We start from the raw sequence: 26,941 nt of genomic DNA on the forward strand, positions 1-26,941 counted from the left end.
ACATAACAAGACATACGTTCAAGACAGTACAAAGACAACTACAACACTAAAGACTTGGCTGTAACAAGAGAAGAGGTTAGCATCAAGATGAACCAAATATTCACTAAAGTGGTATGTGTGTACACGCGCATGTAAGTGGGTGTGAGCAGGTTTGTCACTTCCTGTGGAACGTTGGTGGATGTGAGGGGCGCGACAGGGCGCGGCTGGCCCCGCCATCCAGTGGCCCCCAAGCATCGGGCCCCCCGCGCACACCCGGTCCGGGTCCGGGCCCCCCCCCGGGTCCGGGCCCCCCGCCACACGCCCGACCACGCGGGGGCCAGCGGCGGGGGCAGGCAGACGGAAACGCCACCCCCCGGGGCGCGGGGCGTCCGACCATTTTAATGTGTACGGTAACCTACTAACTGCCCAATTCCGGGCGACTCAATCATGTTCCTGGAGATATTCCCTGATAGTTTTTAATTAAGGCCCTAATTTGGCGCACATTATTCTACTAATTATTCTACTAATTAGGAGTAGCTAAACAACTAAACACCTCCTGCTGTTGAACGAGGTGTGCTTGGAATGAATGCACAAAGGTAGCTCTCAAGGAACAGGAATAGGCAGCCCTCTTTAAACTGAAACCCAGGATCCAGTGCCGCCCCGTCCTATATGCAAGATACACATTGGCTTCCTTGGAAAGGGCCCCTTTTCAGTAAAGTATCCCAGCATCCCAGTGTCGGATCATGAACACTCAGACTCAAGCAATAGGCGAACTGCATCACCTCACTCGCAAGATGGATAACGACTTGGAGAAGTGGATTGGAACGACTCGGAATGGGCCATCACATTCGGCTAATTTGGACCGAGAGAACCAGTGAGACTTTAAGGCAGGCAGAAAACTGCAGAGTCGGCCTAACCCAAACAAGCTTATCTTCATTGGCTCCCCCACTTCGGCCTTGGACAGCCAATTTCTGCTCTCCTGGATGGTATGCAGACAGCTGCTCAGCCCATCCCCCAAACCCCACCCCTCTCCTCCCTACTCCTCCTGTGGACTTCACCTCTTGGGACTCAAGGTTGTCTCCAATCCTCACCACCGATAGAGAACACTGTTGGCCTGGGCGGTGACGAAGTACAGTGGCTCACACATACACATACACAAAAGACACACGCACACACACCCTTGGATTCAACGCCTTAGTCGGCCCCCTCGAGTCTTTCCCTATCATAGAGCAGTCTGCTGGGGAGTTGAACGTTGCGCCATGTGGCTGCGCGCTCCCCCTAGTGTCTGAGCTGTGACACCTCCCCTCCCTGAGACCTTTCCCAATACCAAAATGTGCATGTCTCGAGTTTTCTTGTTGTGATGTTTAATTGTTTATGTGCCGAGGTTTTTTTTCCTAATCCCACACTGAGCCCCCCTAAAGGAGCCCAGTTTGGGGAGTTGTATTTTTTTCCCTCATCTCCCCCCATTGTTTCTTTCTTATCTAATGACAGTTCTCCTGCTCCTGTCTCCCTCCCCATGTTGGCCACGAAATGGCCTCTGTATGTTTCTTGGACGGGATGAAACTGTCAACTGTAATTTAGTTGCTCTGTTCTGTGCAATGACAATAAAGCTATTCTATTCTTCTATTCTATTCTAGCATGCCATGTGGCTGTCCAGGACCAGGATTGGGGACCACAGATCTAGACTGCAGTCAGAACAGGCGAAATATCATCCCTTTCCATCACAAACTCTGAGTTTGCAACACCACATCGAAGAGAGCAAACAATATTATGACAGTGTGTACACTGCATCAGTCATTGAAAATTAAACAAAGTTTTGCATTTTCCTTTCTAAAATAGTGCAATGCTAAAAAAACTTCTGAGGTCTTCACCTCCATTCATGGAGAGGCGCAGGAATTCGTTTTCACAAGATCCAATAAACCAGACGAGGTGAGTTAACTGTAATGAACTGCTTTAATTGATCAGTGGAGAACTGAGGAACAATGAAAACGGTTACACCCTAGAGCCCTCCAGGACCAGGACTGGGCACGGCTGATGTTTCAGAACAAGATGGCGGGACAGCATTGAGAGAAATAGTCTGACAGTGTAGGCCTAATTCAGAAGAAAAGTTTTTTGGCTTCCAACACAATGCTTTAAGAGTGGCTCAAAGACATCTAATTAAAAACACTGCAACCCATGGATCTGAAATCACATCAGCATGCTCAATATAAAGACATATGAAGCAGCCTCCCCTCCCCTGGCGTCATGTTGTCAGTCAGGTCAGGGGAAATACTGCACAGTCCCAAGAAGCAGTACTGTCTACTGCCTTTTACACTGAAGACACTGTAGCCTTTGCGTGTCACTCTGGATAAGGATGTCTGATATGTGCACGTAAGTATAAAGCGTAAAAAAAATGGAAACCCGTTCTTCTGGGGTTTAAGCCTTTACCCAAATATAAAAGTCTGCAGTACCCCGACAGGGTCTGAAACGCACGCTAGCAGTGTGCACAATTTGTGGGTAGGGGGAAGGTGTGCCGCACAGCACACGAAGAACAAGAACAAGCAACTTGCACAAGACACTGAAGCCCCACCCCCAGGAGTGAACCTGAAAAGATTGCGGTCACTCCAGAACAGGGCTGTCCAATTTTATCTGAAAAGGGCCGGTGTGGGTGCAGGTTTCTGTCTTAGCCCAGCCTACACCACACCTACTTCAATTAGTGAACTAATCATGGGCTTCAATCAAGACCTTGATAAGTAGAATCAGCTGTCTTAGTGCTGGGCCAACACAAAGGCTGCACACAAACCAGCCCTTCCTGGGTAAGACTGGACACCCCTGAGTGTGTACCCACCTGCAGCACTGCAATCAGTGCAAAATAAATAAACAACTTAAAAATAACACTCAGTAGCTTCTTTCTACATTACCTGAAAGTGCACCATGAATTCTCAGGCAACCGAGTATTTTAAAATCTTAAAAGTGACTACCAGGGAATATTTTATTTTTGTATGTATTTGAAGTTCAGCTGAGAAAGTCAGGGCCCACAAGGATCTCTCGTAGAAGTGTTATCAGTTTTGTGACTGCAGGTTCCCAAACCATGCACCCAGAATGCACTGCAGGGTTTTGGCCCATGCACCCAGAATGCATTGCAAGTCTTTGTCTCATGTACCCAGAATGCATTGCCATTTTTGTTCCTCAGCATCTTTTTCTGTCGGAAAGGCACTCCCAACTCCCGTCATTTCATCCCTTCAGTCTCTTCAGTCTTTTCGTAAAAGAAAGTTTCTCACAGAGGAATATTAATCCACTCATTGCACGGGCAGCTCTCCCTGAAAAAGTTCCATACACTGTAAAAATCCTGCATATTTTTTGTTGGGTTTTTTTTCTGGCAAATGTGGAGATGAGTGATTGACAGCACAGGGCCCACCCCTTTTCAGTTCCCATGATTCCCTCTTCCTGCCACTGGGCTGATTCTGAGTGAAGAGTGAAACTGCTGAATTGGACTAGCTGGGATATCTGGATGAAAAAAACAGCAAAACACACATTGTTATCTTTTCCAGCCTAGTATAATGGGGCATAATGAGCCAGCCTGGTTCAGCTCTACAGTGGGAAAGGGGTATAATGAGCCAGCCTGGTTCAGCTCTACAGTGGGAAAGGGGTATAATGAGCCAGCCTGGTTCAGCTCTACAGTGGGAAAGGGGTATAATGAGTCAGCCTGGTTCAGCTCTACAGTGGGAAAGGGGTATAATGAGCCAGCCTGGTTCAGCTCTACAGTAGGAAAGGGGTATAATGAGCCAGCCTGGTTCAGCTCTACAGTGGGAAAGGGGTATAATGAGCCAGCCTGGTTCAGCTCTACAGTGGGAAAGGGGTATAATGAGCCAGCCTGGTTCAGCTCTACAGTGGGAAAGGGGTATAATGAGCCAGCCTGGTTCAGCTCTACAGTGGGAAAGGGGTATAATGAGCCAACCTGGTTCAGCTCTACAGTGGGAAAGGGGTATAATGAGCCAGCCTGGTTCAGCTCTACAGTGGGAAAGGGGTATAATGAGCCAACCTGGTTCAGCTCTACAGTGGGAAAGGGGTATAATGAGCCAGCCTGGTTCAGCTCTACAGTGGGAAAGGGGTATAATGAGCCAGCCTGGTTCAGCTCTACAGTGTGGTATAATGAGCCAGCCTGGTTCAGCTCTACAGTGTGGTATAATGAGCCAGCCTGGTTCCAGCTCAGTGGCTCAGACTCACCCATGGAGCTCTGAACACTACACCAGGCCATCGTACAGGGACAGAGCCTGCACTATGGAGGGGTCTGCCTTTGAACCCTCCTGGAATTCCTGCAGGGTGAGCAGCCCGTCAGAATTCTGGGGGAAAGATACAGTTTAACACCATCTGCTCCTTCACACACTGTGCACACGCCTTCTCCTCAATTTAGTATAACCATTTAGTTAAATTAACAACAGGATTATATTAACTAGTTCTATGGTACGTAAAATTAAAGGGGAACTCCAACCCAAAATGATTTGGTTCTGTGACTGTGTCACATGCACACATACAGCCCACAACAAATAAACTGTGCAGAACCGCAGGGTGAAAGGTCTTTAAGTTATGTCTTAAAAATGATAACTGAAGTCAGAACCCAAACAGACGGGTGACCCCCCCGGGTGGGCGGAGTCAGCTGTGACCCTACCTTGTCCATCATCGCAAAAATGTGATCGACGCGTTTCTCCGGTGTGTTCTCCTCCTCAGGCAGCTCCACTGTGTTTCCCTGGAAACGCACATGACACACAACATTCCGTTCTGATGCTAATGACGGCTGGGTGCCAGGGTAAGAACACACAGGGCTTGTGGCCGTTAACTTCCGATCACTTTCTATTCGCTGAACACAAAGAGGAATGTCTAGATTTACAACATTCAATCTATCTAACATGATGTATGTTCTTAATAATTGTTAAATATGCGACTAAGCGTTGAAGTACCTTTTCCTCTAAATAGTGCCGTTCAGCCTGCCTGCACTTTAATTTTCAGGATGAATTGAACTGGATTCTCAGAACATCACTTTCCTTTGGCTTTTGTATTTCTGTGTATGAAGCAGCCTGATAAGGCTGGATCCCCTTTGGTAACAGCTGTTGTGCCACTGCAGACACACAGCGCAGCATTTCTATAACAGACTCCAAAGGCAATCAAAAGCCTAGAATTGAGACAAGGTAAGCTTCCTTATACCTGCACTAAAGAAGTGATTGAATACACCAGACTAATCACAAACAGCCGAGAATTCAATAGTCCCCTCACATGGGAGGACCATGTATTAAAAAGGGATATAATTCCTGCACTGATACAATCGTGACAGTCGGCACTTTAACCTCATATTCACGGTTTCATTTCAAATCCAACGTGCTGGAGTACAGAGCCAAGAGAACAGAGATTGTACCGCTGTCCAAATACTTAGGGACTGCATTGTAACATTTTAAACCGCAGTGAGGAGAAGCAAAGAGACACTCCGGAAGGCAGCCAAAAGGCTGACGCACACACCAAAAATAACGCTGATCACCCCTCTGCATGTGATTTAGTGCCTGGGGGGTGGGCAAAAGGCAGGGAGATGGCTCCTCCTCTTGGGTCCCAGGCAGAGCTTACTGCCATCTCCCGAAACCAGGGAGGACTTCAGGACCACAGACAGCAACAGGGAAGCAGGAGACGGAGGGAGGACTGCTAATCCAGCCAGGGCCTGTATTCATTGAGTCCGAAAGCTGATCTAGGGTCAGTGTTGCCTTTAGTCCCATAATGAATCGGGTTGGAATGCAGTCAGGGAAACCTGATCCTGAATCGCTTTTGTAAATACCTAGCTGTAGGACTGTACCATATGCGCAAATGAGTAATGAGAAAACTGTATGAGCTACTCTGGACAACAGTGTCTGCTAAATGCCAAAAACATAAATGTGGAAATAGAAAATAATAAAAACTAAAATTGCCACGTGCTTAGAATAATATCACATCTTGTGGTTCTGGAGATAATCGAAGACCATCCTACGCATTGTGGGATGAAGAAGATACCACACAGGGAGCTGTGTGAGGTCGTGAACATGGTGAGAGCACCGTACCACCATCTGATAGATGGCGTCCACGATGTTGAGCATCTCGTCTCGGGTGATGTAGCCGTCGTTGTCCAGGTCGTACAGCTTGAAGGCCCCTGTGAGGGGAGGGCCAGGGGCAGGAAGGAGAGGGGTGGGGCCGGGGGTGAATTTCCATAGGCCAGTGCAGTGTAAATATACCCCTCTTCCATCTGCTACACATTTCTTTTTTGATATTCTGTTTGCTAGTTTTCATAAGCAACATGTAAGATTATTGCAAATGGACAATCATACAAGTTGCAGTTTGTTAAAATAATACTAAACAAGGATAATAAAAAAATAAGCCATTGATAAGATTAATTGAATGATTGACAAAATACAAACTCAAGATGAATTGCAAATTACAAAAAGTCAAGTGAAAATTGTACAAAAAAGTAACAAAAAATTATGATTGAGAATATATAGCTTGAAGAGGCGTGTTTTACCTGTCAATCAGCAGATGACATCTGTCAACTGCCCCATGAGAGAAGAACAGGGAGTGCTGTGTGTGTGTGCGTGCATGTGAGAGACAGAGAGAGATAACTTGTGCATGTATGCCTGTATGCATGTGAGTGTGTGTGTGTGTGTGTGTGTGTGAGAGTGAGTGAGAGTGAGAGTGAGAGTGAGAGTGAGAGTGAGAGTGAGAGTGTGAGAGTTTGAGTGTGTGTGTGTGTGTCTAAGTGTATGTGGGTGTGTACACAATCGGCTGGACTTACATCTGAGTTTTTCATCCAGAGTTCCCCTTGACGTGATTGAGAGGGCCTGGATGAACTCAGAAAATTCAATACGCCCGTCCTGCATACAAACAGACACAGGGAAAGGTCAATGGTCTACAAGACATGAAACAGTAAATCTATCAGCAACGTGTGTGTATGTATCTGCGCAAGTGTGTGCACGGGTTTGTGTGCGTCTGCGTGTGTGTGTGTGTGTGTGTGTGTATGTATGTGTATTAGTAAACAGGCTCCTCAGCATTTGGATGGTTACAATGATATAAAACCAGCCTTGATGATATTTTTCCCTTCTAGAATGAATAATAATTTGTCCAGTTTTGTCTCTTCCTCTGAGCCCACAGCCAGGAGCAGCAGAGAGACACAGCTCTTCCTCTGAGCCCACAGCCAGGAACAGCAGAGAGACACAGCTCTTCCTCTGAGCCCACAGCCAGGAACAGCAGAGAGACACAGCTCTTCCTCTGAGCCCACGGCCAGGAGCAGCAGAGAAACACAGCTCTTCCTCTGAGCCCACAGCCAGGAGCAGCAGAGAGACATAGCTCTTCCTCTGAGCCCACAGCCAGGAGCAGCAGAGAGACACAGCTCTTCCTCTGAGCCCACAGCCATGCTATAGCGCGGTCACGCCAGTCAGAGACGCTCAGAGACCTTACTCAATCCACACATGCTAATGTCAATACGTGGGCAGGCGGTAATAATATTAGCATGTGCGGATTGATGTCTCATTCCTGAGCCACACATGCACAAAGCCCCTCATTCCTGAGCCCCTCTGTTTGACGTGACTGCACTATAAACCCATGCACACATACTAATACACACACATTATAACCCCCAAGCACACATACTAATACACACACATTATAACCCCCAAGCACACATACTAATACACACACATTATAACCCCCATGCACACATACTAATACACACACATTATTACACACACATTATAACCCCCAAGCACACATACTAATACACACACATTATAACCCCCATGCACACATACTAATACACACACATTATAACCCCCAAGCACACATACTAATACACACACATTATAACCCCCATGCACACATACTAATACACACACATTATTACACACACATTATAACCCCCAAGCACACATACTAATACACACACATTATAACCCCCATGCACACATACTAATACACACACATTATAACCCCCATGCACACATACTAATACACACACATTATAACCCCCAAGCACACATACTAATACACACACATTATAACCCCCATGCACACATACTAATACACACACATTATAACCCCCATGCACACATACTGATACACACACATTATAATCACCTGTATTTACACACTTACAGACACACAATCACACACATTATAACCCCCATGCGCACACACTAATACACACACATTATAACCCCCATGCACACATACTAATACGCACACATTATAATCCCCTGTATTTACACACTTACAGACACACAATCACACACATTATAATCCCCAAGCACACATACTAATACACACACATTATAACCCCCATGCACACATACTAATACACACACATTATAACCCCCAAGGACATATACTAATACACACACATTATAACCCCCATACACACATACTAATACACACACATTATAACCCCCACACACATATTAATACACATATAACCCCCTGCATTTACACACTTCCAGACACACAATCTATATATCACGCATAGATGTTCACATTCACACACAATCACTCAAACTTACCTCCACAAATGCACAGGCATGCACACACACACAAGGTACTGCCAACACCGATCATAATCAGAACAGACCATAATCAGCTAATAGGATGTGATGTCCTGATGAGGTGTTGATTTCCCACCCACACACACACACACACACTATGCCAGTGATTCCCCAACCTTTACCAATCCTCACCAACCCCCCACCCACACTTATAAGCCTCATTAAAATTTGTACCAGTTGCTGAGGAGAGTTCGACTGCACTGATCTATCATTTCCACACAAGGTATTGTCCACTTTTTTCACCTCAAAATAAGCCCAAAGATCAGGAACTGAACTCATGGAAATGAAGTATAAAAGCATGCAGACATAGTGAAGAGGTTCAGCTGTTTTTCAGACCAAATGTCAGAATGTGGAGGAAATGTGATCGAAGCGACTTTGACCATGGAATGATTGTTGGTGCCAGACAGGGTGGTTTGAGTATCTCAGAAACTGTCAACCTCCTTTTTCACACACAAGAATCTCAAGAGTTTGCAGTGCTACATTTTTGCTAGATTTTGCAATGAGCCTCATGTTTTGTGGCCGTATCTTATGGGCCCTTGGGTAGACCATGTAATTAGTCACATCATAAATACTGGGCCCAGTTGCCATCTTTGCAACGTTCTACCAGTTGCCAGATGTATAGGACAGTTTTTTTTCCTGTAGTACATTTACGTAACAATGCCACATAGCACAGGCCTGGGCTACGGTTATCATACCTTGTTCTCATCGAAGACGTTGAAAACAAAGTTAGCAAATTTGGTGGGGTCTCCGAAGGGAAAGAACTGCTTGTAGATCTTCTGGAAGCCGTCGGCATCCAGCTGCCCACTGGGGCAGTCTTTAATGAAGCCCTTATACCTACAAAAGAACCGGAGAGCAAGGGGAGAGAGAGTGAGTTTCCAGAGAGCTCATTATTGCCCCCCTACCTTCAGCTTATTGAAAGGGAAATGAGAAAAGAGAGACAGATGGGAAAACTGCATTATCAGAGAAAAAAAGGCAATGAGAATGTGCTAGCTCTAAGTAATAATTGCATTCTCACATTCAAAAGGATCTGTCCCATATTCAAAAACATCTCTAACATTTACAAAAATTGCTTTCGTATTCATAAACATTCATCACATTCATAAAACATTTTCTCATTCAACAAATCCAGCCTTTTTAGTCCCAGAATCAGAATATCAGAATCCATATAGACATCAGAGAACATCATTTTAAATCTTTTAGATTTCAAATGCATCTGTCTTCAAGACAAGATCTGCCTCTCTTTCTTTCTCTTCCTCACTTTTGTCTTCCCTTTCTTCTTTTACACTTTTTTTCTCTTTTTCTATTTCTTCTCTTTTTTATTGTAAAATATATATAACTTCAGAATAACTGTGCACCCCTGCCCTGCAGTATGGTTAACAGTGGTCTGGCTAGTTTGGTCAGGCAGAAGAGTTTTTGTGAGGCTTCTGCTTGTAAAAATCCTGGTCATCCGAGAACCTTTCAACCAAGCAATTGTCGAGTAATCAACTAGTCAAGTAAGACTGTTTGTTGAGAATCCTATCAAAGCTTTTTTCAATTTTGAGGTAACATTCCTTCAGCTATTCAGTTCATTAAAATTGCCATCGATTACAGTTGTCTTCTCTCCAGCAGGCTCAGTGTAGATGGTAATTATCCACACATAGGGAGACTGGTGAAACAATGGCGAACGGACAGAGAATGAGAATGAAAGAAATGAAATGACCGTGATAAGACAGCTCCAAGGAAGAAGGTGAGAATGGGAGAAAAAAGAATGGAAGTGAATTGAGGAGAAAAGAAAGAGAAAGCCAATGCCAAATGAAAAGAGGGACATACAAAGAGAGAGGACAGGTCTGTTTCAAAAAAGAAAATCTAATTATTTGAATTTTTACAAATGTACAGTCATTTTTACACCTATTGATTACTATAACAGCATCATTGCTCATCTTATTCCTAAATCCATTAGTTGGGCTGTTATGTTCTAACATGCTTCTTAGTCACATGCTTGCAGCACATTGAAGAGACACTTCTACAGGGCAGTATGAGAGTGCTCAGCTCAGCCGTCAGCTAACACCAGTGTATAGTCCACACCTGGGTGATGCACAGTGGCCATTTTGTGCCAGAACACTCAACACAGGATGGATTAATTTAGCCAATGAGATAGATAGATATTTGACTGACCTACTCTTTGCAATGTTTTGTATGACCTTTGATTCAGGACCCATTTCAACATTTCTTCTGAATGGCAGTGTCCCCATCACTGTATGGGTGTATACTATAGCTTTTATGCTTTAGTAGCCAAACAAACACCACTTTTTGCGTGGTGTGGTTTCCAAAATTCAAGTACCAACTAACCCAAACCATGCTTAAATTCAGTACTAAGCCCAGCTTAGTTTCAATACTAAACAAGTCCAGTCCTGCTCAGCTTCAATACCATCCAATCTCAACACTGCTTAGCTTCAGATCTAACTAAGCCAAACTCTGCTTAGCTTCAATACAAACCAAGCTCAACCCAGCTTAGCTTCAGTACTAAACAAACCCAGCTCTGCTTAGTTTCAAAACTAACCAAGCCCAGCCCGCTTAACTTTAGCATTAACAAAGCCCAGCCCTGCTCAGTTTCATAACTAGAGTGGAGTTTTTACCTCTTGTTTTTGTGGCCATCAGTGAATCACGGCCCAGAGCTGACCCATTTAAAGGACAGAGGCAGCGCTTAAATTTAGATTCTCTCAGGTGCAATTCACCTGAGCTACTCTCTGGGCTGGCCCAGTTCCGCAGCCGCTCCGTCCGCAGAACCGCCAAAGAGGAAATGCCATCGCGACCACTCGGGAAAGTAGAGAACATTGCCTTCTCTCATTCCAGGAAAATACATCAGGCCTACTTTCTAACCATTCTGGGACACGTTTGTTACTTTCGCAGCCTATAGCTCAAACTCATTACATTTTTCTTTGCCAAAAGGTACGTACATACAGTGTATGCTATGTACCCTACACACTGCGCAGGCACGATGGTGAATGATGAAGATGGATTTACAGAGTGCTGGGCCTCGTTCCCTGTGACACAGGTTTCCTGTGGCTATCGCTGAGGCAGGATGACCCATTTATTCTGGTCAGGATGACCCGTTCATTCAGGTCAGGATGACCCGGGAGTCGTTCGTTCAGCGCCACGGTAACAATGCGCTGCCTTCAAAATGAGCCTCCCTGCAGACAGCAGGATGATAACAATCTGAGTCTGAGGAGAAGGAGGAAGAGCGGGAGGAAGAGGAGGCACCTACTCAGGGAGTAGTGCCAGGGAAATGTGTCAGGGAGTTAAAGGAAAAAATAACTTCAAATTTTAAAGGTGTTACTTGTTACCCCCCAGTGAGCTGCCCTGCCTTTTAAATCCTGCACCCCTGAGCTAGCCTTTACGGGGTCCGCTATGCACCTTTCACGGAATTTTAACGAACCCCTGCGCCACCTTGACAAAGAACCCCCACCGGTATGGGCACATACAGTGCATACAGTTTCAGTTCACGAGTCAAACTGACCATAATAATCTGTCTCCGTCTCCATCCCTGCTGCTGTCTCTATGTGTTTGTCTCAGACTTGGTCTTGGGCTCACAGTCTCTGTATCCGTTTGTTTCAGACTTGGTCTTGGGCTCAGTCTCTGTATGCATTTGTCTCAGACTTGGTCTTTGTCTCACAGTTTCTGTCTCAGTACCTGTCCCCATCTGTGATTCCCTGGCCTTCAGAAAGTTCTTTAGAGCTCTCATCAGAATTCGTGTCACAGCTTTTGTTTTTTACTGCAAACTATGAATCTGTAGGGTTCAGTATGACACTAACAGTATTCTTGAACTTCATGCTACAATAATGTTTTGAGGCAGTTTTTGACTTTGTTTTGAATCTGTTATACTGCATTTTTGAGTGCAGATCTAACCTCATTGAATTGGTTATCTTTTAAGCTCCTCTGCATTTGAACTTGTGTAAATAACTGACGTATTAATAAATAATATCTCCATATTACTGTAAGTGATAACAACCTTTGTTTACACATTATTTGTATACTAACAATTAAGTGAGCAAGTGATTTCAGCCATCTTCTGGCTGTCTGAACCAGCTCTGGGGAGAGGGGTAACCTGCTTGTGCCCCCTACAGAATGTGAGCACCTGGTCAAGAACATGAAAGAGATATCTGATGTATAATAAGAGAGAAAGAGAGGGGGAGAGCAGAGGAGTGAATGAAAGGAGAGCCAGGAAGTGAGGAAGAAAGGGAGAGAGGCAGGTCATATATGAGAACAGTAGTTGATGGTGTTGGAGCTGGCTTGGGTGGCCTGTATGTCAATGGTCTTGTAACAATATCCTAACACAAAAATACAAAACAATATGTGTACACACACACACAAAAGCAAATGCACACACACACCATACCATGCAGTTACAGTAACAAAGGAACACACAAGCACACCCATGCCAAGCTAAAGTAGAGCTCATACAGAAATGAGACTGGCATCCACACAGTAACACATGCTGAGGCATGAACATTCCAATGACACATCTGAGAATAAAACTCCAGGGGAAAGGCTTTGATCGGCTAGATCGGGCGTTCCCCTGTCCAATCAACACTACTTTTAATTAAATCTGTGCATGTGCGTGTGTGTGTGTGTGTGTGTGTGTGTGTGTGTGTGTGTGCGTGTGTGTGTGTGTGTGTGTGCATGTGTGTGCGTGTTTGTGTGTGTGGCTGTGTGTGTGTCTGTGCATGTGTGTATATGTGTGTGTGCATGTCTGTTTGTGTGTGCATGTCTGTGCGTGTTTGTGTGTGTGGGTGCGGGTGTGTGTCTATGCATGTGTGTGTGTGTGTGCGTGTCTGTGCGTGTCTGTGCGTGTGTGTGCCTGTCTGTGTGTGTGGGTGTGTGTGTGTGTGTGTATGTGCATGTCTGCAGAGACACACAGAGGTGAAAGGAGAAAAAAACGGGCAGCTCTCACAGATAAGAAACGAGGGAAGGCATCAATAACACACTCCAGACCCCAACCGCACACAGACACCTGAAGACCCTCTGTCCAACAGACAGAGATAGAGAGGGGGAGCTCAGAGGGAAGCAGAGGAAAGGAGGGAAGACAGAGAGCAGTGAAAGAGAGGGGGAACAAAGACCAAGAAGAACAACTCACCACTGCTGCACCTCCTTCTCTGTGACTGCAGAAGGAAAGGAAAGAGAAAAGACAGGAGCATGTCACTTGGTCCAGTACACAAGAGAGTAACAACTTCCCCCAGTTCCAGAGGATGGGAAAAGCATGCGTAGTATCTGACACAGTGCACTGATTAGCAGAGCTACAGGGCCACAGAGGTCAGAGGGTTTAAACGAGTGTGCTTCTGTGGCCTGGTTTTAGGGTGACCGTGATGCATGTCAGCCGTGAGGTGCTCCATAAAAGGTGTCCCCACAGAGAGCATAATCGCCTACACACCACCTCTCACTCCCAACACCCAGGCTGCCTTCAGCCAATAAGGAGCTCAAACAATCATGTATCAAACCCTCATATCGCCCCCGTGAAAAAGTAATTGCCCCATCTAATGTAATAACTGGTTGCACCACCCATAGCTGAAATAACTGAGAGTAAACACTGTAATTTTGATATTAGTCTTTTACATTACTGTAAAAGTTCAGTTCAAGCTAATTGGTAGGTTTTCAAGCATGAACTGCTCGCTTCAGGTCCTGCCCCAGCATCTTCATCATTATTATATTATATTGGACGATGTATATCAGTATTATCATTACTCATATCATTCAATCATTCTGTTTTGCCAGAATGCAACAGACAAGCCTGCCCCGAAAGCTGATCATTGCATCGTAGTACCTTCAGAGAAATACGGAGAGAGACAGAGAGAGATACATCAATACCAGCACGGCTTACCAGAAAACAATTATAATTATATAATACAATTACAATATCAGGACAAAGCAAATTATAAAATTTGCCAAAACCTCTTGTATGATATAAGGGGATGATGCAACCAAGACACAAAACAAACTTGATTGCCATTGAACCCTTAAATATAGAGTATACCTGTTCTGTCAGACAAACAAGGCTGAGCCAGATCTCAGACAGGAGTGGTGAATGAGCAGAGAGAAATGGAGGACAGAGAACAGCTTGTCCTCAGATATCCCCAAACCTGCTTAAATACCCAGCTGTGCTGTGTACTGTGTGCAGTGTATTAAGCTGCACCATTCCTCCAGGGGGGTTACAGACGGGCCGTACAACAGGTAAACCCCCCGGCCTCCCACACACATACACATACACACACTCACACACACACACACACATACACTCACACACAAACACACAGACACAAAAACAAACACAAACACACACACACACACACACACGCCACGCTGAGCTCAACATGCTTTCATCCCAGCAGATGCTGTGTGAAGTGGTATTTCCGCCATGGTCAGAGGATTAGACTACCACACACCAACGGGACATAAAAAAGAGAGCATTTATCTTCTGCAGCACCTGAAACAGACCGGCAGATGGGGGGCAGAGTTTTACATAAGCGTGATTTCACTGAACCTAGCTGAACCAGATTTGGAGAACAGTTCTCCCATTGGGGCAAATGGCAGCCCCAGTCCAAGAGAGCAGGCTTCTCATTGGATCAAACTCCAGCATAGAGTCGGGAGGTAGTTCTATGATTGGCTCAAACTCCAGCCAAAACAGGGAGCTCGGATCGCAGAAAATACCAGACTCCAATCCAATTAGGGAGAGCAGATCTCTCATTGGCTCATACGGCAGGCTCTCCTATTGGTCTCACTTCTGCACTCCACCTCCCAGGCAAATAACCCCCATGGTGTTCTAAATAACCGAGCAGCAACAATATAAAATGAATGTGTGTGTGTGTGTGTGTGTGTGTGTGTGTATTAAATATATATTGTACATGTATGTTAATATATTTTGATATATTTATATATGGTAACAGAACTGATCTGTTTATCAGCAATGAGACTCCCTGCCCTTCCTTACTTCCAGCAGCTTAAAGTCATCGCTGGGAGAGAGGTAGTGAAGCATGGAGGAAGAGAGAGAAGAGAGAGAAGAGGGAGGAAGAGAGAGAAGGTAACAGGTTGATCGACGGAAAATAACAGATCCTCCTTAACAAAAAGGGAGCGGGGAATTTTGCTTGAGTAATTTAATTGTTTATAAAAAAATAAAAAAAAACATCTCAAAGAAGACCTGAGTTTGAGAGAGAAAGAGAAAGCTGAGAAATCTTTCACTGTCGGAGATACCCGGCAGAGGCTGACCCAAAGCAGTCAGTGATAACAGCCTGGCTGCCAAAACCAGACAGCACCAGGCCACCTGGCGCCCCGCAGTCATGTGACCGCACTGCAGTGAACACACGCATAGAGCCTGGCTTTTGTTAAGGGAAAGACTGAATGACGATAGATGAGATGTTTGTGACTTGCATCATCTATAGCCTCAACAAAGTTTCCCCAAAACCCAGTAACAAAGACTATCTTGGACTATTTACTTCCAATGGCTCAAAGATTATCCTGTGCTATTATGGAAAACTGATCTTTCTTATTGAACAAATTCAATTTTGTTACATTTTTTGGAACTAGTATGATTTCTACTAGCTTATTTCGTTTTAATGTATTTCTGCCCATTTATGCACAACCCTTCACACACACAAACACACACAAACACACACACACACACACACGTTATCAAAAGAATCATCATCTGGCAAAGCCCCCCTGGGTAAACTCAGCAAAGCAAGGGTAAAGTAAATCAATCTCTGCGGTTGACCTGGTGCACCCTCAGAAGCAGTCATGGTTAAACACGAGCGTCATGTTCTGTGCTTTAGCCCAGGGGTGTGGAGCACATTCTCTCAACTCCTCTCACACTGAACACTTCAGGATAGAACAATTTTCACAATGTTCACCACCTCCACTGGGGCCAGTTTGCAGCTCATAGCCATCAAATCAGCCATGTGTGGAATTATAGATCAGAAGTATACTTCAATACGTATTTTCACTGACATTGCCTATGTATTTTATATCAATTATTACGACTCGGTCTAGGGTCAGGCCGTGACAAGGTAAAGGATAGGGAGATGGAGTGCAGAATGGGGAGTGGGTACAAAATGAACACTGCAGGCCAAGGAGTAACTCGAGTCCTGTCTGTCTAAACAAACCTAAATAAACCTCAGCCAGTTTTCGAAAGTCTTAGACTCGAAGTGGCGTGTAGCCAACCTCCAACGGAGATCAGGTCTCCACCCAGGATTGCCTACAAAAATAGTAATATAGAAATACTGCCATTAACAGTGTGGTATACTGCCACTTCAAAAATAAAATCTAGAACATAGCTGGTACATAAATGTAAACTTTGCAATGGCGGCCTGTACCGTAGTGGTTAAGGTAAATGACTGGGACCCGCAAGGTTGGTGGTTTGATCTCCAGTGTAGCCACAATAAGATCTGCACAGCTGTTGGGTCCTTAACCCTGCATTGCTCCAGGGGAGGATTGTCTCCTGCTTAGCCTAATCAACTGTACGTCGCTCTGGATAAGAGTGTCTGCCAAACGCCAATAATGTAATATGTAATAGCCAACACAAATGAATGGTGTGATATTATAAACGGTTTCCTATTTATATTTCCAGTCAAGTTTTCACTGTAAATTAAATCAACAAGAAATTGATCTCGTAAATTAACATTCTGCTGTGTAATTAGTCACTAAGAAGAGGATCAGTTGCCTAGAGGACCTGATAGAGTCACATACGAAGAAACAAGTGGCACAAATTTAAAAGAAAATCTAAAAGCAATACAGAACTTAACATTTCACCATAGGGACAGAACCAGTGGTGAACCCGTTCCGAACATGAAGCAGACTAGCCTTGAGACTCTGTCTGAAGCGGTGGACATGCAGTTCTGAGTCTGTTATACAGGCTCTATTAACGGCACTCTAACGGTGCTTCACTCCACGCTTGTTGTGAGTGTTGTGAATGTGAAAGCAGTTTCCATGCCGATAGCCTCTTCACAGCACTGCTCTGCCCGCTGATCTCCAAGCCTGCAGACAGTCTGCTCATTACAATACGCTGTCCGAGCCCGGCAGCACTGGAGCAGGATATCAGCCCCTAACTTTCTATCCACGTAACACTCTCTCTCACTCTCTGTCTCGCTCTCTCTCTCTCTCTCTCCCTTTTTCTTTGTTGGTGTCTTTCTCCCTGCTGAAAAAAAATAGATCAAGCCGGCCAAGCTGTCAAAGCTAGATTTTACAGCAGGGCTCTCCTTCTCTTTGTCTCCCTTTCACTTCCATATCTCTCGCTCTCTCCCTCCCTCTCCCTTTTTCATTCTCATTCTCTTTCTGCCTCTCTCTCCCTCTCTCTCCCTCCCCTCCTAGCACCAGACGGGTTGCTGTAGTTTTCCTCCATCAGCGAACCTTATTATCTTCTAAATGAAAGACGGGACATTGAGGCACCAGCTGAGTGCTGTGGCTGCGATTAGCCAAAGCTTTCATAAAGGGGACCCGGTGGACAGGTAATGTTTCACACATAATCCATTTATACCACTGCTTATTGGCTGAAGCTAGTTGGGCCACCATGATAAACACAATCAGAAACCAGGCAGATTTTGTTTTTCCAACAAAATTGATTTAAAAAGAAAACATCCTTGAGTCAATGGCTGAAGTGCGCAACCACAAAGTAAACAGCGGTCAAAATGGTCATCGGCAACCGTGAGTTTTGATGCTTGAACAAAATGAGCCGCCAAACAGCTCTCAGGATCTAATTTAGCGGAGCGACCCAGGGCCCTGTGCCCTGTGATGGCCGCTTATCTGTCCTCCGCAGGAAGGGTCTCATAGCTCCAGTGCTTAAAGCTTTCACAGGCTGGCTTCAACAGTGATAGATGCACTGATACAGGGCGAGAGAGTACATACGAGATGGAAGGAGAGAGAGATACTGATGAGGTGAAATGCCATCAGTAAACCGAGATGGGTACATAGCCAGAGACGTGACAACATGAATGGTGAATGTGGTTATTTACAGTGTGTGTGCGTGCATGTGTGTGTGTGTATGTGTGTGTGTGTGTGTGTGTGTGTGTACACATACATGTGTGTTTGCACTTAAGACTATACAATCATAAATGTGGTCATTTGGTGACCACAGAACAATAATCGATTGACGAGGAGAGCAATTTTAATAATGAACAGCTGAAATACTTGAAATATTGTTGAGATAGGGAGAGGAAGAGAGAGAGGGTGAGAAAGAGATTAAGAGGAGACAGAAAAAGAGACAACATGGGAGAGAGGAGGACTGAGAGAGGGATGGAAAGTGATAGAGAGACAGAGGCAGATAGAAGTACTGAGAAGGAATTAAAGAGATAAAGAGGGAATGAGTGATGGGAAAAACAGAATGGAAAGCGAGAAAGGATGGGAATGAAAAAGAGAAAGGGAGACATAGTACTCACAGTACGTTTTGCGGGTCAGGTCCTCCACCACGTCAGGTTTCAGCTTGCTGTTAGACTTCCCCATGGCCTGCACTTTTCCCACGCTCCCTAACAATCGCCTTGACTTCAGCTGTGGCAAATGCCACAATCCCTTACCGTCTTCCTTACACCAGCTCTTCTTAAGGCAGATGTGTGTGAGTGTGTGGGGGGAGGAGGGGGGGTGATATTTCACTGGCTTTTGTGAAGTCTGACAGCCCCTCCCTTGCCAGTCCAGTCCTTTAAACAGACAGCCAAAACACAAAACAAAAACGAGAAATCAGTTTCAGTTGCCTTTATTGAAAAAGCAGAATACCACAACGAGGGTTCAGTCAAGTAAATGTGTAAAACATGCTCTCCAGTTTCTCTGGGACCTTTTGGTTTCTTCCTATGACTGTGTGTGCGCATGTGTGCGGTGCATGCATGTGTGTGTGCGTTTCTGTGCGTGTGTGTGTGGTGTGTGTTTCTGTGCATGTGTGTGGTGTGTGTTTCTGTGCATGCGTGTGTGGTGGGTGGCCTGTAGTGGTTAAGGTAAATGACTGGGACACGCAAGGTCAGTGGTTCTAATCCCTGTGTAGCCCTTAACCCTGCATTGTTCCAGGGGAGGATTGTCTCCTGCTTAATCTAATCAACTGTATGTCGCTCTGGATAAGAGCGTCTGCCAAATGCCAATAAAGAATGTAGTGGTTAAAGTACAGGACTGGGACACACAAGGTAGGTGGTGTGATCCCGGGTGTAGCCACAATAAGATCCGCACGGCCATTGGGCCCTTGAGCAAGGCCCTTAACCCTGCATTGCTCCAGGAGAGGACTGTCTCCTGCTTAGTCTAATCAATTGTACGTCGTTCTGGATAAGAGCATCTGCCAAATGCCATTAATGTAATGTAATGTGTTTTGTGCATCTGTGCATGCAGTGTGTGAGAGTGTGTCGTGTATGTTTCTGCACATGTGCGTGTGTATTTTGTATGTGTGTGTGTATTGTGTATATGTGCGTGTCTGGGTGTGTGTGCTGGTGTATTTTGTATATGTGTGAGTGTGTGTGCTTGTGTATTCTGTACATGTGTGTGTGTGCGTATGTGTGTGTATTTTCTACATGAGTGTGTGTGCGCATTTTGTACGTGTGTGTGGGTGTGTATTTTGTACATGTGTGAGTGTGTGTGCACGTTAGCTCCTGGTCAGTTCCTGAAGGGGGCACTCTAGCCCCTCACTCAGCAGTAACCCTGGGGGTAAATCAGTTGCCCCTGAGCCACCGTCTCTTTCCTTACTTCAACTCTGCTGCGTCGTGATACCGTTTCGGTTGCCAGTGGCAACGGCTCGCTCTCTGGCTTGGTTGTGTCTCCCTCTCTCTCAGTCTCTCTCTCAAATTCAAATTCAAATATGTTCAACTGGCATGAAGACATTAACACAAGCGACTGTTTCCAGAATGTAAATTATGAATCAACAATATGAGCTATAATATTTAGTCATCGTTTAAAGAACTCTCCTACTCTCTCCAGATACATTCACAAAAAAAAACAGCCTTCAGATCACCACAGTTCCAACACAAAATCAACAGCATTTTCAACAGCATTGAAGGGTAACAGTCACAAATAAAATAGGCAATAGTGAAAGAGAGAGAGCATGTTTTGTATTGCTGAAGTACCCTTTACCAAGCAATTTCTCATTACTGAAAGTGCATAAATACGAATGTAGAATTTCAATGCATTTCACAAGGTGGTTTCTCATCACAAATATGAAAGTCCAGAGATCATAACTTGGTTGAAGCTAATTTGGCTGCAGTTCCACCTGTCTTTCAGCGCTCTGGGTGCTCCGGTCTATCAGGTTCACATGCTCCAGTTCCGCTCATGGGACGCTGCTGATGGACCCAGCTCTTCAGGTCGGGCAGAACCAGGTCTGGACTGCGACTGGGCCACTCAAGGACGTTCGCTTTCTACTTTTTATATCATCCACTCCTGTGCCACACTGGCCCAGCGCTCTGAGCCCGCCCTACAGAAAGGTGGGTTTGTGACCCACTTTTCCGTTCCCCCGCTGACTCCGTCCCACTTAGCGAACAAATACTGCATATACACTGCGACCACTTCATTAGGAATTTATTAGACTAACAGCAAGGTCCGTATTTGGACAGTGGTACAATTTCTGTTCCTTTTGCTCTGCACTCCAGCGCATTGGTTTTGAAATTGAAGAATGAACATGAGGTTAGAGTACAGATTGCCGCCTTTAATTTAGGGTATTTACATCCATGTGGGGCGATCTATGTAGGAATTAAAATTTTAGAGGACCAAAAGTAATTGGACAGTTGAATTGAACAGTACTGTCCTCTAGGGTCCTCATCACACTTGTCCCTGTGTTCGATCTGCACTTCGTTGTACATCACTCTGGATAAGAGCGTCTGCTAAATGCCCGTAATGTAATGTAATGTAATGTCTTTCTGATTAGTCAGGTGTATCCCATCGCTTCCTTAGTGTAGGTATAAGAATGTTTCCAATATCTAGCCATGATTCTAGGCTGGAGTCTGGAGCCTGGAGTCTGCTATTGGCAAACCAATGGCCATGCCACATCACCCTTCAGAGGGTGACTGTGAAAGCAGGCACTTAGCAGGATGAGCTACTCAGAAGCCCCCAATTTAAGAAAAATTTTTACTGAACAAATAATTACCTGTAAAAGCTCATGCAGCAGGGAAAATGTAATTGCATATTTATGGAGACACCATAAATCATTCATTTTTAATAATCACTTTGCTGTCCTCTAGCATTCCTTTAAAGAAAGGCCAACACATTAGAATTCAGAGTGTTATTAAAGAGTATTTGCCTGCCGGGCAGTTATTTATCATTTAAAGTTTATTTCCCATCTCTCATTAGGAAGACCAGCGAGACACTCCTGCAGGCCTTCAACAATGTTTGAAAACAAATGCTGCTCCTCCGGAAAACGTGCACACGCTCACCTCTCCTGAAAACCCAGTGACATGTCCACATCTTGGGACAGTTGGACCAGTCAATCATGCAACTTGCATGGCATGAGAAACTAACAAATACAAATAAAGGTAAACCAGCAAACAGCTTCCATTTCTGCTTGATCAAAAATGGGGAAAAATTAATACATTTAGAAAGTGTATTGATTGATTTGTACACACCACTCCAACTTCAGCTCTGAATTATGTAATGGCATTTATGCCATTTGAAAACTTTGGCAATATTTATCGATATGCCCAAGAATCATGGCAGAAGACTGATCCCGTCTCCCTGTGTGACATGTTTTACTGTAATCTTTTCGACAATATAAATCGCCATTGCTATAAACAGCAAAGCTAGTTGGGCCAGGAATAATTGGTGTTAACACAAACATGCCTACACGCAAGCCCTCTCGGAATGGGATTGCTCACACATGATATAGCCTCTTGTGAATAGTCTGAGCACATTGGACAGCTATGGGAGGCCTGTTAATATGCTAGGCCATCCCAAAATTGGGTTAAAAATCACTTTCCATTTCCATATCTTCAGTATTAATGGTGGGAAATCTAATTTCAGTTTAAGACAGATACTACTTTGAGGCATAGTGATATTCCCCTATGTAGAGAAAACTATTGTTAACTGTGATATGCCATGATTAATCACGTCTACCTTGCTTTTCGCCCAAATGCAAGTGCCTCTAGATTTCTTTTAAGCCACCTCTGTTCCATTTTTCAATTGCAAGGAGGCATGGGGCAGCCTAGAGGCTGGTTGCACATTTTACTGGTCACGATCTTGCATTAGATCATCATTGTTGGATAAATGATTCAGTCTGGTTTATGGTTAAAGTTGAGGTCAGCTGGCTTCCTGAAAGAATCCACTAGGGTCAAAGTTCCACATTTCCGCAGAACACAAATACCATAACAAAGCTGTACTGGATTTTAAAATCCCCAGGTGACCAGAGTCCAACAGAAAAATGTTCCGTGAGGGAGGCTGATAGATCGCCCTTTAACAGCCCCCAGGGAACTTTCAGAACTAGAGCAGCTTTTTGAGTAGGGACGTATAAACAGGCCATCCAAATTTACAGCACTGACTAGAGACCAGATGACCAGGGATTGACATTTCCCCAGAAGCTTGCAAACTCCAAGGTTACCAGAGCAGATTTTCCTATTGAAGTCCATTCAAGTCTACCCTACTACGGTATGGTAAATGGTAAATGGTTGGAATTATCCAAAACTCTGTACAATTTACACACACTCCAACAGTGATTGGCTGCCATGCAAGCCACCAACCAACTATCTCATCAGGAGCATTTAGGGGTTAGACGTCTTGCTCAGGGACACCTCGACACATGCAGGGTGGAATCAAACCGGCAACGCTCCGACTGCAAGACTAATTGCCTCAGCCACTGTCGCCCTATGAATTTACCCTGGCGAAATTATGCCATTTTGGACAATACATTTCTCCACACTGAAATTACTACTCTGCAGGGACCTCTTTTTTCTGAGACACAGCTCAGTTATAATGGTGGAAATGTTCACTCCACAGGCCCTGGCAGCCTGTGAAATAAGGGCAGAAGTGACCCGGTCGGGTTCAGATTGCGGATCATCAAAAACAGCCTGGCCTGTTACTCAAATCTCCCTTTTATAGAAAACAGAAAATCACATGGTGTTCTACAATGTTCTACATAAAAAATGTTCTCAGCAGCGTAGCCTACTTTCAGCTCCCTCTTGCACTAATTTTTTTGTGCAGGTGCACAATGTTTATACAAAGCTGCCAAAAAAAAAGAAATACAATACCTACAAAAAGATTTCAAATGTTGTCGATCTCATCAGAAGATAATGAAAAGTAAATGCGTGTGGGTCAATAGTATGCTGCTGGAGGGATTTATTCTCTGCAGCGCGGAATTAGACTGGGTCAAAAGGTGTTCAAATGAAGGAGCAAATCCCAAAATACAACCTGGGCGTCTGGCAGAGAATCAAAAAATGGGCCACAAACTCACTGTTCTGCCAGACACAGGGGCCAAAGCCATCCCAAAATAATTTAAAAAGACAATGTGAATGTCCTCTATTGCCCAGTCACAGAGACTGCGCTCCATTAACAATACCCAATTGGCTTGTCAAAGCAGGAGCAATGTCTCCAGCAAAGACTCCACAAAATGACCCTGTGCCACTGCGTGAAGCTGGCAGAGACGGAAGCAGAAAGCTTCCAAGCAGTCATTTCCTCTCAGGGTGCTTCCATTACACACTGTTTTAAGTTGTAATCAGAGTGTACGGGTCCATGAAGCACTGCCCTCCGGTCTAGGGGACTCGTGGGATTATGGATGGGCAGAGACACCATTTTTGGCTATTATTCCAATTTTGCTGCGATGCTGGAGTGTGTGCCTGTGTATGTACAGTATGGACATTTGTGTGCATTGCGAGAGTAGCCTACTTTACCACTACCAATGATGTTTGCCTGTGTGTGAATGCATGTTGTTGTTTTCCCAGTGAGTAAAAGCTGCAATATAGATGTCTAGAGGGGTGGAAATCTGGGATTGAGAGACATTTTGACACAAACAGACAAATTTAGTCCCAGGTTTCACAAAACCTTTGTGGGCACAAAACCACTAATCTTTCAACAAAATATAGCCGGGCTATCACCTGGCTAGATACAGTATGTAGGTCGAGATACATCTAGATATCTAGATGTTCAGATGAAAACCCAGATATATTTGGTTGATAAGCGATAAAGGTTTCTAGTCACATAGAACGTACTCAGCCTATATCCAGGTGAAACCGGAGCTAAATGTTTATGTTATGTCAAAACGTCTCTCATTCCCAGATTTCCACCCCTCTAGACGTCTAGCTTCCAGCTTTTGCTCACTGGGTTGTAGGATGAGGAGAAGGGAGGCATGCTTTATAGTCTCACAATCTGAGCACGTGTAGAGAAGAGAGACCTGGAGAGAGAGCCTGACCAGTAAACCTCACTGGGAACAGGAGCTGCAGGATCAGCTAGGAGAAAATCTATCTGTGCAGTTGATCCACTCACCCGCAGCCCAATAGCAACCCTTATGCATGGAGCTAAAGTGGTCAGCAAGGTCAACACTATCTAATCCTGCCTTCTCTCATCAAAACCAGTATGCTACCCTACAAACGCAATGAGTCCAGATACAGTAGGCTACATTTCCAGTGACAGGCAAACCCCCATCCCGATTCGCCACGCGCTGAGCGCGATTTAACGCTGCATAATTAGTGCTGTAAGACGATCAATGCACATTTACAGCGAAATACCCAGCAGCAAATAAGGCTAGTCCTCTGTAATAGGTACCGCGAATTTCAAATAGAGAGGTGACCTAAATTAAGTTCAGAGATCTGAACTTAATTTTTTTTTAAAGGGCGGGGGGGGGGGGAGGGAAATACGCCATGAGAATGGGTCGAAAAAAAACACACACAGAGACACAGACACAGACACACACACGCACACACACACACAAACTCGGCGGCCAGTGCAGGAACGTAGGCTATCACTAAGCCTCTTTTATGTTAACTGTGTAGTCTGGAACACAGATTTAGCGCTTTACATCTGCCGCACAAAACAGACCGTTTTATACCAGGTGCATGGGCCGAATAAAAGTTGCATGGGAAGAATGGCAATCCATGCGTTACAAGGGGTGGGAGGGGGTTCCTGATCCGTTTTATTCATGTTCTGAGGCTGTGAGCCTAAACAGATTCAAATATACGTGAATCGCCCTTGTCCGTGGCACAACGTGTTTAATTTCATTGCTATTATCTAAAATTCCCACAGGGTCCATCTTCGCAATGTCGGCCAGTTTCAAATGGACTGATTTGAGCGCAATCTCCTCCAATGCACACGGTCAGTTACACAAATACATAAATACAACTGTAGCCAGTCAGCTGAATTAAACTATTCTTATCAAACCGAGTCGATAACACTGTTATCAGCAACGCATTTAAAAAATAAAACCAAGGAAGCTCAGCGCGCATTCTTTGTAGCTGACAACGTCGTCATCCAATATCCATTCACAACGCGCGCGCGAGTCTGGGAGCGGGCTACACAATAGACGCACATCACATCAGCCTCTCAACATAAACACACAGACCCAGGAGCTTGATGTGTTCGCTTGTCAATTTCATCTGCCTAGAGTAGGCTAAAATAATGATTTTCCCCCCTAATTAAAATGTAAAAAGTTTGACCGCCCTTAGGTAATATTTACTTGTTCTCGTGTGTTTTTGGTTAACGTCGTGGTATATAGGCTATAGTAGAATCTAGGCTGGCCAGAATTACAAATACGCGCGAGTTGCACAATGACAGTGAAAATATATATTGGAAAAAAAACAAAAACAATGTAAGCCAAATTTTCTACATTTTCTTGCTAATGTAAATTGCCTATAAATTAATTAATCATCAATTAAGTGGAGTTTCATTCCTTCAGCCCCGCCCCCCTTGCTATCCGTTGGACAGCATACTTTCAGAACCATCTCTTAGCATTTTAGCATTTAAAAGTTAAATAACATAAGACACATCCACTGCCAATTTCATGTTTCAGATTTCATCAACTAAAATGCTGGTCAATTGTGATGGTATTTATAGCCTTGCAGTCGTTCGTTCGTTCGTCCGTTAGCAACACCGTCATAATCATCAAACGTGGTAAAGTTACGCGGTTGCGATCATAATCGATCAAGTGCTGGCATAATAACCATTTATGTTCCATTGATCCATAAAATAAAAAACATGTTAATTTCCAACTCTACTAGGTCTCTATTAGGTCTACTGTATATCTCCGCGCTACAGCTTGCTCACCTGAAAGTAACCATTCCGAACTACGTTTTATAGGCACTCACCCGTCCCGGTGCTCAACAAGAGAAAACCAGTACGATTATATAGAATGCCAGTCTGATCTGCTTGTCCCTTGTCGCACGACAATCTGCATTTAGTCCATTTACCTGCTACTGCGAATGCCCACGTTTGCTCTGCTGCACGGTTGCGAGCGCGACTAAAGGCAGTGCGCAACCCCCCATCCCCAG

At 44.6% G+C, this 26,941-nt stretch overlaps 1 protein-coding gene across 2 annotated transcripts; it reads right to left on the minus strand.

Annotated features, from left to right (window-relative positions):
* Nucleotides 1-1,913: 1,913 nt before the first annotated feature.
* Nucleotides 1,914-26,941, minus strand: LOC133142033 (neuronal calcium sensor 1-like). 2 transcript variants are annotated; one of them, XM_061262959.1, is made up of 9 exons: nt 26,861-26,941; nt 18,956-19,210; nt 13,672-13,696; nt 9,254-9,392; nt 6,761-6,839; nt 6,036-6,124; nt 4,628-4,705; nt 4,186-4,301; nt 1,914-3,465 (listed from the first exon to the last, which is right to left on the minus strand). In XM_061262959.1, the coding sequence occupies exons 2-8, from the start codon at nt 19,017-19,019 to the stop codon at nt 4,203-4,205; spliced, it is 573 nt and encodes a 190-aa protein (XP_061118943.1). In that variant the 5' UTR covers nt 19,020-19,210; nt 26,861-26,941; the 3' UTR covers nt 1,914-3,465; nt 4,186-4,202. The 2 variants fall into 2 exon arrangements, with proteins under 2 accessions (XP_061118943.1, XP_061118942.1); XM_061262958.1 differs by having other exon boundaries at nt 26,759-26,888.

Source organism: Conger conger, chromosome 12, assembly GCF_963514075.1.
Source record: "Conger conger chromosome 12, fConCon1.1, whole genome shotgun sequence".
In the NCBI taxonomy this organism is placed as follows: Eukaryota; Metazoa; Chordata; class Actinopteri; order Anguilliformes; family Congridae; genus Conger; species Conger conger.

Bases quoted from the DNA above. Each gene is read 5' to 3' on its own strand.
- LOC133142033 (XM_061262959.1), bottom strand. From the start codon at position 19,019: ATGGGGAAGTCTAACAGCAAGCTGAAACCTGACGTGGTGGAGGACCTG. The intron at 4,706-6,035 runs GTACGGTGCTCT...GTGCGTTTCCAG, and splicing joins ACGCCATCTATCAGATGGTG to GGAAACACAGTGGAGCTGCC. The intron at 4,302-4,627 runs GTAGGGTCACAG...TCTTTCCCCCAG, and splicing joins TTTTTGCGATGATGGACAAG to AATTCTGACGGGCTGCTCAC.